Consider the following 12,862-nt stretch of genomic DNA (forward strand, 5'->3'; position numbering starts at 1 on the left):
TCACTGATTCCCAACCAAATTTTACGAGCTTGAGCAATTTTGACAAAAACAATGGATATACTGTATGTTGTCGTAACAGTTGTGCAGTTTATAGAATCTTATTCCAAATTATTCACAGCTGTAATGGCTGCCAAAGGTGCTTACATCAAGTGAGTGGAGACTTATCCAATTATGATATTTTAGTTCTACAACTTTCTTTCACTTTGAATATGTGAAGTAGGTTTGTCGATATGTAGGGAAATGTGAAAAATGTGAAAAGGTTCAAGGGGGTGCAGACATTCGATAGGCCGTAAGAGTTGTGCAAGGTTTGTACACATTTTTTCAAAATAATTCACAGCTGTAATGGCTGCCAAAGATGCTTCCACCAAGTATTACCCCTGAGGTGGGGTGGCAGGGTAGCCTAGTGGTTAGAGCGTTGGACTAGTAACCGGAAGGTTGCAAGTTCAAACCAATGAGCTGACAAGGTACAAATGTGTCGTTATGCCCCTGAACAGGCAGTTAACCTAACCCACTGTTCCTAGGCCGTCATTGAAAATAAGAATTTGTTCAAAACTGACTTGCCTGGTTAAAAAAAGGTGTGAAGACAATGCAATAAATACATCTTTACTCTTTATTAACTTGGATTTTTTTATTTTTTATGATTTCACTTAGAAATGGGGAGTAGGTTGTGTAGATAGGTACGGAAAATAAAATTGTATTCTCTTGTGAAGATAGTGCAAGGGGTGTTCGTACAGTTGAAGTCAGAAGTTTACATACACCTTATCCAAATACATTTAAACTCAGTTTTTCACAATTCCTGACATTTAATCCAAGTAACAATTCCCTTTCTTAAGTCAGTTAGGATCACCACTTTATTTAAGAATGTGAAATGTCAGAATAATAGAGAGAATGATTTATTTCAGCTTTTATTTCTTTCATCACATTCCCAGTGGGTCAGAAGTTTACATATACTTAATTTAGTATTTGGTAGCATTGCCTTTAAATTGCTTAACTTGGGTCAAATGTTTTGGGTAGCCTTCCACAAGCTTCTCACAATAAGTTGTGTGAATTTTGGCCCATTTTTCCTGACAGAGCTGGTGTAACTGAGTCAGGTTGCTCGCACACCCTTTTTCAGTTCTGCCGACACATTTTCTATAGAATTGAGGTCAGGGCTTTGTGATGGCCACTCCAATACCTTGACTTTGTTGTCCTTAAGCCTTTTTGCCACAACTTCTGAAGTATGCTTGGGTTCATTGTCCATTTGGAAGACCCATTTGCGACCAAGCTTTAACTTCCTGACTGATGTCTTGAGATGATGCTTCCCTATATCCACATAATTTTCCTCTCTCATGATGCCATTTATTTTGTGAAGTGCACCAGTCCCTCCTGCAGCAAAGCACCCCCATAACATGATGCTGCCACCCCCGTGCTCCACGGTTGGAATGGTGTTCTTTGGCTTGCAAGCCTCCCCCTTTCTCCTCCAAACATAACAATGGTCATTATGGCCAAACAGTTCTATTTTTGTTTCATCAGACCAGAGGACATTTCTCCAAAAAGTACGATCTTCGTCCCCATGTGCAGTTGCAAACCGTAGTCTAGCTTTTTTATGGTGGTTTTGGAGCAGTGGCTTCTTCCTTGCAGAGCAGCCTTTCAGGTTATGTCGATATAGGACTAATTTTACTGTGGATATAGATACGTACCTGTTTCCTCCAGCATCTTCACAAGGTCCTGTGCTGTTGTTCTGGGATTGTTTTGCACTTTTCGCACCAAAGTACGTTCATCTCTAGGAGACAGAAGGCGTATCCTTCCTAGGTGGTATGACAGCTGCGTGGTCCCATGCTGTTTATACTTGCGTACTATTGTTTGAACAGATGAACGTGGTACCTTCAGGCGTTTGGAAACTGCTCCCAAGAATGAACCAGACTTGTGAAGGTCAACAATAAAAAAACTTCTGAGGTCTTGGCTGATTTCTTTTGATTTTCCTATGATGTCAAGCAAAGAGGCATTGAGTTTGAAGGTAGGCCGTGAAATACATCCACAGGTACACCTCCAATTGACTCAAATGTTGTCAATTAGCAGAAGATTCTAAAGCCATGACATAATGTTCTGGAATTTTCCAAGCTGTTTAAAGGCACAGTCAACTTAGTGTATGTAAACTTTTGACCCACTGGAATTGTGATATGGTGAATTATGAGTGAAATAATCTGTCTGTAAACAATTGTTGGAAAAATGACTTGTGTCATCCACAAAGTAGATGTCCTAACCGACTTGCCAAAACTATATTTTGTTAACAAGACATTTGTGGAGTGGTTGAAAAACACGTTTTAATGACTCCAACCTAAGTGTATGTAAAACGTCCGACTTCAACTGTATGTGTATAACGACTGTATATGATAACTTGCACTGTATAGAACAGAACGTCTTACCGCCATCAAATGCACTTTTACAGTTTAATAACATGTAAAGACAAGGACCGAGATTAGGTCTGCATGCATAGTGAGGGTTATAGGAGTTATTGCTTTAGTACTTAGCTTGGATATAATACTTAGCTAAAATGATCTAGAGTCCCCTTTAAAACTCAGTGAAGTGTGAAATGACCCAACACCACCAACAAATCTCCACTCCTCTTCGGTGACATTACGAGCTGTGTGTAATGATCGTTAAGGGACAGGTTTTTATAGCGGGACACACTACCCATGCCTGGCAGTAATACTGACGAGGCTGTACTAGACAAGACGCATTACAATCAGCTTTTAAACAAAGATCCTTAAAGATGGACACAGTTACAGGCACTGTGCTCTTGAAGATTAGGATGCCTAGTTTGCCACAGCCACAAGTGTGTTTTGTTCCAATGATGACTGCATTCCTAAAATGTAGGGCGTCTTGTCTGTACAGTTGAGCACACATTCTCCGATCCAGGACAGCCTAACCTCCTTTGTATTTGTGTATCTTTGTTTTTCTTTCTTTCTGCTTCATCTTCTCTCCTCTGGCTCCAGCTCTCCAAACAAAGCAGAGATGTGTGTTGTGTTGTTCCTGCTAGAAAGGGGCCCTCTTATCTTGGTGTTATTGAGCTGCTCTCTTTTCCTCTCCTGGCCCCCTGCTGAGGCTGTAGCAGGGAGCTCGTGGGGCTTTGCTGTGTTGAATGAAAGGCCCTGTCGTTATCTGACCTGGGAGAACCTAAGACTAGACTGGACCTGGAGGGCAAACCACTTCCCACTCAGCACTTATCAGAGGGGCCCTGAGTTTTCCCTGACCAAGAGACCTGTATAGGATATAACTAGGGACCAGAGTTGTTCCTGGTTAGAAGCCTATGGGGCGTCCGAGTGGCGCAGCAGCCTAAGGCACCGCATCTCAGTGCTAGAGGCGTCACTACAGGCCCTGGTTCAATTCCATGCTGTATCACAACTGGCCGTGATTGGGAGTCCCATAGGCAGCGCACAATTGGCCCGGGTTAGGGTTTGGATGGGGTAGCCCGTCATTTTAAATAATTTGTTCTGCACTGACTTGCCTAGTTAAATAAATAAATAAAAGCACCATCAACACCCTGGTTAGAAGACCAGCCACAGCAGGGAGCTACATACACCCAGAGCTCACTTCAGCAGCACCAAAGCACAACATCTATTCATTTGTGTTGTCATTGGTTTTGGCATCGCTGATGTCTATCCATTTAGGATATAATTCATGCATAGCTGGGCAGACAACCAACAAAAATATTAAATGTTACTATTGTACCTAAGCATGGGGTTTTGGAGAAGGTTTGAGCTAAAGTCTTATTTCACATAAATCCAATTCACATTGAGAACACTTCATCCTCTGTGGAACAAAGGGGCTGGTCTATGAAGGTAAAGTGCATTGTGGGTGGGAGGAGCAAGGGAAATGAAACCTTTTGTTAAGGAGCAAAAGCATGCGTCAGCACACCACTCGTGGCAAAGTTATAATCCTCCTCTAAATAGTATCAGAAACACACAACAGGACACACATCAATAAACCATCCATGTCGCAGTAGGATGTCTTTGTCTGGGACACATAACAAGAGCTCCTCAGATACAATCGTATATCTCACAATCCTACTGGAGCACAGTGGCTGATTCTGAACAACCATAGTAAATTGTATTTTGCGACACGAGGACAGATTGAGTTACAGGACAAATAAAGAGAGCGCTGCGAAGAGAGGACTTTGGGGTTCGGATACACTTTTATACATCACAGGGGAGGCCGTGTTAAAACAGAGACCGAGAGACAGAGTTGCCAGCCATCCCACACCAAATATGCCCAGACAAAAGATGGAGCGAGAGAGCGGGAAAGACAAAAACAGAGGGGGTAATCAGGGCCCATCTTTCAGGAAATGAACAACAGACCATCCAACCTTCCGCTGAGCTTCTGAAAACAAGAGTCGCACCGTGACCCCGGGAAGAGTCGCACCGTGACCCCGGGAACCCGTAGATCCTGACATCTGTTCCCCCATTACGAGCTCTGGCTCTGTTGACATTAATATCCAGGAGGCATCAATGTGTTTTCCCACCGGCCACCCACAGGAATGCTATAAAGAGGGGGCTCTGCTCAGATCCTCTGACTGCCTCCAATATGGGGTCCTGTTTTGTTTGTGTATAGTGGGTGATGATCCAAAACTAGGGCTTGGAAACACGGACATCTGGGGAACACTTTAACTGGCCCCAATGAGACAGTCCAAAGTGAAAAGATCTGGGGCAGAGACTAAATGCTGACTCAAAAGCTACAAGAATTTCCCTACTTGCTTGTCCATCTGTAACCAATACCATTTGTTTGGGTTGCTGTGCTTTATGGAAACATTTCCGCCATGTTTTTCTAAAGTATTTGGGGTAGACGTAGATCAGAAGAACTAAGCAATTTAACTAAAACAGTTGGAGTATCATTAAAATAATTGGCAAGTACTGTATAAGCAAGCACACATCTTGTTTCTAAGCAACCCACACATTTATAATAGAGTTCTGTTCTAAAAAAAAAAAACCTCTAAACAAACCGACAAACAAAAGACGATCCACTTATGAAAAAAGCTCCAGTATCTGCTGAATGAGCAGGCAGCTTTGGAGGCTTCCTTGTTGCAGTTCATCAGACATTTAAGTGGCAGAGCCTGGAAATGGGGCCGTTTGTGCCCTGCAGCCTCTGCCCCTGCAGTGTGGAGGGAGTAGAGGGAGTGGAGGGACGACCACGGTGTGTTAGCCACAGCGTGCAGTCTGGAGCTGCCGTCTGGTACAGGCTAGAAGTGGCTGAATATCCTCCTCTCTACTGTCAAGTGGGACAGAGGAGCACAGTATAACAGTGTCTACTCAGAGCTCTGTTAGAATCCTATAGGTGGCGCTCTCTCAGTCTCTAGTCTATAGGTCCCCAGTCAAGACTACCTCGTACAGGGGGCCCAGCCCACAAATGAAGCCCCCCCCCCACACACACACAGTAAATAAATACATTCATATGGGTAAAACAATCATTGGCACCCACCCATGCATATTCTCTTGGGCACTCGGCGCTCCGTCGGCCTTGTCAATCTGAAGGCGAGGGGTAATGGCCCCCGCTCCTCACTGGGAGAAAGTGCTGAAGTGTGTACTCAGGCAAGCGCTACCGAGATGGGTTCATTTATCATCATAATAGTCTATTACCCATGATAGGTCACAACTCAGTGAAGAGGCAGCCGCAGTAATTGGTGCTATTCCTTTCACTTTGCTTGGCCAGGGGAGGCAAGGAGGCAGCCCTCGGCACAAGGGCAATAGTCAATCAACACGTGGAGATTTCTGTCTAAAAAAGTTAATTTGAGATTTGTTTGCAGGTTTATGGGTTTTATTATGTCCTGTAAATGTGTCACCACATCCCCTGTTAAATGGAGAAGCAGGATATACGTGGTCAAGAATCAGTTCTAGAAGTTAAAGGAATAGGCAGCAATTAAGATGCATTTTTCCACTGATATGTCAAACAAGTGAATATACAGCCGTACACATTTCTTTTATGGGGGCTATATTTGTGACGTGGTAAGTTTGGACCCAGATGCAGAGAAGCGACCAGACGAGGAATCAGTGGTTAAAGATTAACATAATACTTTACTGAGATGCGGTAACCGTAGGATCACAGTACACTTGAAAAAACAACAAACACCAAGTCTCGAAAAAATCACGCAGGAAGTGAACACACACGGTAAACAATTCAAGCTTCTGCAAAGGACCACATAAACACACCTCTCTTAACAGGAACACAATCATTAAATAATAAAACACACCTGAGTCCAATAAAAGTCTCTAGGGCGGTCTCTGTCGCCCTCTGGTGCCAGGAGGAACCATGACAGTATCCCCCCCTCTAGAAGCGGCTCCAGCCGCAGAGTCATGACGACCACCACGTAGTTGTTTGAAGTCTCTAACAAGACCCAGCCCAGGATGTCCCGGCAGGCACCCACTCCCGCTCCTTGGGACCGTAGCCCTCCCAGTCCACCAGGTACTGCAGGGTCCATCGGACCCGACAAGCCTCCAACAGATGCCGGACCATGTAGGTCAGACAGCCATCCACAAGTCAAGGGGGCGGAGGAGCAGGTGTTGGGGGAGAGCATGGACTGGTCCTTACCAGCTTGAGATGGAACCTGTTAAAAAACAGAGCCCACCTAGCCTGCGAGCGTTCAACCTCTTGGCTTCTTGAACGGAGACCAAATTCTTATGGTTCGTCCAGATCACGAAAGGATGAGGTGCCCCCTCCAAAAAGTGTCTCTACCCCTCAAGAGCCCACTTAACTGCCAAGAGCTCCTGGTTGCCTACATCGTAGTTGCGTTTCGCTGGCGAGAACAACTTGGAGAGAAAGGAAAATGGGTTCAGTTTCCTGTCCTCCTCGTTCCGCTGTGAAAGGACCACCCTTGCTCTGGTGTCCGAGGAATCCACCACCACCACAAAGGGACGAGTTGGATCAGGATGAACGAGGATGGGTCCAGAGGTGAAATGTACCTTGAGCTCCATGAATGCCCTGTCAGCCTTGGGGGTCCAGCAAAAACGGGTCTGGGACTTGCGGGTCAGGACCGTGAGAGGTGCCACCACACCAAAGTTGTGTATAAAACACCTGTACAAATTGGCAAACCCGAGGAAAAGCTGGACCTGCTTGAGTGAGGTGGGACAGGGCCATATATGAACAACAGCTGGTGCACAATATCTAAGGAAGTCTCAAGGTTTTGCTCGCCTGAGGTAGAGTATCTCATGATAAGCTGTAGACCAAACTATCTACCTAGAGTTTTCATCAGTATTTTTCGTAGGTGTCTACATACCACCACAGACCAATGCTGACACTAAAATCGTGCTCAATGAGCTGTATTCCGACCATAAGCGAACAGGAAAAAAGTGGTCAGATGAAGCAGATACTAAGCTACAGGACTGTTTTGCTAGCACACACTGGAATATGTTCCAGGATTCTTCCGATGGCATTGAGGAGTACACCACATCATTCACGGTCTTTATCAATAAGTGCATCGAGGACGCTGTCCCCACAGTGACTGTACGTACATACCCAAACCAGAAGCGATGGATTTGAACATTTGCACTGAGCTAAAGGGTAGAGCTGCCACTTTCAAGGAGTGGGACTCTAACCTGGAAGCTTATAAGAAATCCGGCTATGCCTCCGACGAACCATCAAACAGGCAAAGCATCAATACAGGACTAAGATTGAATCGTACTACACTGGCTCCGACGCCCGTCGGATGTGGCAGGTCTTGCAAACTATTACAGACTACGAAGTGAAGTGCAGCTGAGAGCTGCCCAGTGACATGAGCCTAACAGATCAGCTAAATAACTTCTATGCTCGCTTCGAGGCAAGTAACACTGAAACATGCATGAGAGCATCAGCTGTTCCGGATGACTGTGTGATCAAGCTCTCCGCAGCCGATGTGAGTAAGATCTTCAAACAGGTCAACATTCACAAGGCCGCAGGGCCAGACGGATTACCAGGATGTGTACTCCGAGCATGCGCTGACCAACTGGGAAGTGTCTTCACTGACATTTTCAACCTCTCCCTGTCTGAGTCTGTAATACCGACACATTTCAAGTAGACCACTATAGTCCCTGTACCCAAAAACACTAAGTTGACCTGCCTAAATGACATGTCTTTAGCCATTAAATACTTTGAGAGGCTGGTCAGGACTCACATCAACACCATTATCCCAGAAACCCTAGACACACTCCAATTTGCATACCGCACCAACAGATCCACAGATGATGCAATCTCTATTGCACTCTACACTGCCCTTTCCCACCTGGAGAAAAGGAACACCTATGTGAGAATGCTATTCATTGACTACAGCTCAGCGTTCAACACCATAATGCCCTCAAAGCTCATCAATAAGCTAAGGATCCTGGGACTAAACACCTCCCTCTGCAACTGGAATCTGGACTTCCTGACGGGCCGCTCCCAGGTGGTAAGGGTAGGTAACAACAAATCCGCCACACTGATCCTCAACATGGGGGCCTCTCAGGTGTTGCGTGCTCAGTCCCCTCCTGTACTCCCTGTTCACTCATGACTGCATGACCAGGCACAACTCCAACACCATCAAGTTAGCTGATGACACAACATTGGTAGGCCTGATCACTGACAACGATGAGACAGCCTATAGGGAGGAGGTCAGAGACCTGACCGTGTGGTGCAAGGACAACAACCTCTCCCTCAATGTGATCAAGACAAAGGAGATGATTGTGGACTACAGGAAAAGGAGAACCGAGCACGCCCTCATTCTCATTGATGGGCCTGTAGTGGAGCAGGTTGAGAGCTTCAAGTTCCTTGGCGTCCACATCACCAACAAACTAACATGGCCCAAGCACAGCAAGACAGTCGTGAAGAGGGCACGACTAAACTTAATGCCCCACAGGAGACTGAAAAGATTTGGCATGGGTCCTCAGATCCTCAAAAGACTTTACAGCTGCACCATCGGGAGCATCCTGACGGGTTGCATCACTGCCTGGTATGGCAACTTCTCGGCCTCTAACCGCAAGGTACTACAGAGGGTAGTGCGTACGGCCCAGTACATCACCAGGGCCAAGCTTCCTGTCATCCAGGACCTCTACACCAGGCGGCGTCAGAGGAAGGCCCTAAAAATTGTCAGACTCCAGCCACCCTAGTCACAGACTGTTCTCTCTGCTACCGCACGGCAAGCGGTACTGGAGCGCCAATTCTAGGTCCAAAAGGCTCCTAAATAGCTTCTACCCCCAAACCATAAGACTCATGAACAGCTAATCAAATGGCTACCCCATCAGGTACGCTGCTGCTACTCTCTGTTATTATCTATGCATAGTCACTTCAATAACTCTACCTACATGTCCATATTGCCTCAATTACCTCGACACCGGTGTCCCCCGTACATTGACATTGACTCTGTACCGGTATCCCCTGTATATAGCCCCGCTATTGACTCTGTACCGGTACCCCCTGTATATAGCCCCGCTATTGACTCTGTACCGGTACCCCCTGTATATAGCCCCGCTATTGTCATTTTCTGCTGCTCTTAAATTATTTGTTATTCTTATCTAATTTAAAAAATAAAATAAATGTTTTTCTGCATTGTTGATAAAGGGCTTGTAATTAAGCATTTCACTGTAAGGTCTACTACACCTGTTGTATTCGGCTCATGTGAGAAATAAAATTGGATTTGATTTTAACTCTATTTGGAGAGGGAAGGACATAGTAAACAGAAACAAGCCTCCCCCAAATGCATAAAGCCCGAAAGAAGGAGACCCGTGTGCCGTCATAAACTCTGGTAGGAACTGGAGCGAAATGTAACAATTTCTCTTTTCCATTAGAAACGAGGCTGTCACTTTTAATGCATGTCACAATGGTGATAAATCACGAGATGAAACATGGCACCACGGACGTACAGGAGTAATTGTGTTGGGCTTTGAGCGTCACGTTAGCATGAGAGAATTCTCTGCTTCAGTGTCTGATCCTTTTACTGAAATCCTGCTTGACTGCCTTACACACACACACACGCACGCACGCACACACACACACACACACACACACACACACATACATTAGTTCCCTATTGTGGACCCCTATATAAAGCTCATAATGATGTGATGTGCCTTTTTGACATTAGGGAGAGCAGAGTAAATCGTCATGCCTGAAGACGTTTGTAAGAGAAAAAATATATTATTACAGAGTTCATGGAGCGAAGCATTGCTTTCCCCCAGAATGCAGTGAGAGGAAAATAATGAGTTAGAAACAATGGGATGGGAAGACATGCAAAGGCTATGAGGATAAGAGGGAAGAAACTAATAAAGAGTCAAACTTAAGACTGAACAATAGTTTGTGTGTGTGTGTGTATGTGGTGTGTGATAAAGAGGGCTGTTGTGGGCTGACCTTGTTGCCCAGGTACTCTCCAGGTGCGCTCCAGTAGTAGATAGCAGGAAGGTGTCTCCTGGCTTCCTGGTTATCGATCCTGAGTGTCTGGGACCTGTCTTTGTCTCTGCTGGCGGCGGGCCACACCTTCCCCTCCCCATCCTCTGCTGTGAGGGACCAGCCGGCCATGGATGTCTCCTGAACAGAAACACATAGCATATGCATGCAGAAAGCGTCTCACTGTTTATGACACTATGATATGTCCTTGTTATGGCAGTGTTATGTAACCCTTATGATGGAGGAACGTTTTTCTCTCTGCATTGTTGGGAAGGGCTCGTTAGTACGCATTTCACTGTTAGTCTACACCTGTTGTTTACGAAATAAAAGGTTTCTTTGATTTGTGATTTGTCCCTTTAAATATTGAGATATTCTGCTTCTGGCTTTACCATGTAGTGTTGCCTACGTATTGCCATCAACTGTCATTAAAACTGTGACAATCCCAAAAAACTAATTTGCTATTTTTTTCCCCTCCAATGAACACAGAGACGACTCTTCCTGGGTCGAGATAAGTATCGAAAAACATATTCCACAGTCCGATTTTGGTTGAGATATTTTTCTGTGATTTATATTCTTTATGTGCGAGGCAGAGGAAAATACATCATGGTTTGACACCACTCGGCTTCCCTCTTCCTTAAATCACAATGAACACTCTTGTCTGGCAGCCTGCGATTTATACGACAGACGCTTCCCCTTGCCAGGCTATGATCATGTTTTTTTTCTTCTAGTCGCTCTCATTTTTTTCTTCAATAGATCTGCCAAGTGAATATTCTCAAATGTGGAATAAAGTGCCTTTTCCTCATGTTTTTTACATTAACCTTGTGTGTGTGTGTGTAATGACCTGTACCTCTCTGTACCTCTCTCCATCCTAATGACCTGTACCTCTCTCCATCCTAATGACCTGTACCTCTCTCTATCCTAATGACCTGTACCTCTCTGTACTTCTCTCCATCCTAATGACCTGTACCTCTCTGTACCTCTCTCTATCCTAATGATCTGTACCTCTCTGTACCTCTCTCTATCCTAATGACCTGTACCTCTCTGTACCTCTCTCCATCCTAATGACCTGTACCTCTCTGTACCTCTCTCCATCCTAATGACCTGTACCTCTCTGTACCTCTCTCTATCCTAATGACCTGTACCTCTCTGTACCTCTCTCTATCCTAATGACCTGTACCTCTCTGTACCTCTCTCCATCCTAATGACCTGTACCTCTCTGTACCTCTCTCTATCCTAATGACCTGTACCTCTCTGTACCTCTCTCTATCCTAATGAACCTGTACCTCTCTGTACCTCTCTCTATCCTAATGAACCTGTACCTCTCTGTACCTCTCTCCATCCTAATGACCTGTATGGAGAGGTACAGGTCATTAGGATGGAGAGAGGTACAGAGAGGTGCAGGTCATTAGGATGGAGAGAGGTACAGAGAGGTGCAGGTCATTAGGATGGAGAGAGGTACAGAGAGGTACAGAGAGGTACAGGTCATTAGGATGGAGAGAGGTACAGAGAGGTACAAGTCATTAGGATGGAGAGAGGTACAGAGAGGTACAGAGAGGGACAGGTCATTAGGATGGAGAGAGGTACAGAGAGGTACAGGTCATTAGGATGGAGAGAGGTACAGAGAGGTGCAGGTCATTAGGATGGAGAGAGGTACAGAGAGGTACAGGTCATTAGGATGGAGAGAGGTACAGAGAGGTGCAGGTCATTAGGATGGAGAGAGGTTCAGAGAGGTACAGAGAGGGACAGGTTATTAGGATGGAGAGAGGTACAGAGAGGTACAGGTCATTAGGATGGAGAGAGGTACAGAGAGGTACAGGTCATTAGGATGGAGAGAGGTACAGGTCATTAGGATGGAGAGAGGTACAGCAAGGTACAGAGAGGTACAGGTCATTAGGATAGAGAGATGTACAGAGAGGTACAGGTCATTAGGATGGCGAGAGGTACAGAGAGGTGCAGGTAATTAGGATGGAGAGAGGTACAGAGAGGTACAGAGAGGGACAGGTCATTAGGATGGAGAGAGTTACAGAGAGGTACAGAGAGGTGCAGGTCATTAGGATGGAGAGAGTTACAGAGAGGTGCAGGTCATCAGGATGGAGAAAGGTACAGAGAGGGACAGGTCATTAGGATGGAGAGAGGTACAGAGAGGTGCAGGTCATTAGGATGGAGAGAGGTACAGAGAGGTACAGAGAGGGACAGGTCATTAGGATGGAGAGAGGTACAGAGAGGTACATGTTCATTAAGGCCCAGGCTGATTAACCTTTCCTCTGATAATGTCCCACTTTGGTCTTAATATGACTTATTCCTTTGTGTCATATAGGTTGAAAATGGTCTTCTCCACAAACAGATTAGACCTCACACACACACGCACGCACGCATGCACACACCGTGTCCTCTATCTTCCCTCAGACACATGGTCGCACACACACACACGGCCAAGTACACACACGCAAACGCACGTTCTCAAACCATCCCCCCCACACCACCCTCACCACACATAGTGGTT

At 45.5% G+C, this 12,862-nt stretch overlaps 1 protein-coding gene across 6 annotated transcripts in view; it reads right to left on the reverse strand.

Moving 5' to 3' along the window:
- The window catches only part of lama2 (laminin, alpha 2), a 138,774-nt gene that overhangs the window by 88,123 nt on the left and 37,789 nt on the right, over positions 1-12,862 (reverse strand). For all 6 annotated transcript variants that reach the window (XM_065026395.1, XM_065026400.1, XM_065026399.1 and 3 more), the window contains exon 12: positions 10,324-10,500. In XM_065026395.1, the coding sequence (XP_064882467.1) occupies positions 10,324-10,500 (177 nt within the window). The remainder of the gene's footprint in view (positions 1-10,323; positions 10,501-12,862) is intronic.

This window comes from Oncorhynchus nerka, linkage group LG13 (assembly GCF_034236695.1).
Source record: "Oncorhynchus nerka isolate Pitt River linkage group LG13, Oner_Uvic_2.0, whole genome shotgun sequence".
Classification (NCBI taxonomy): domain Eukaryota; kingdom Metazoa; phylum Chordata; class Actinopteri; order Salmoniformes; family Salmonidae; genus Oncorhynchus; species Oncorhynchus nerka.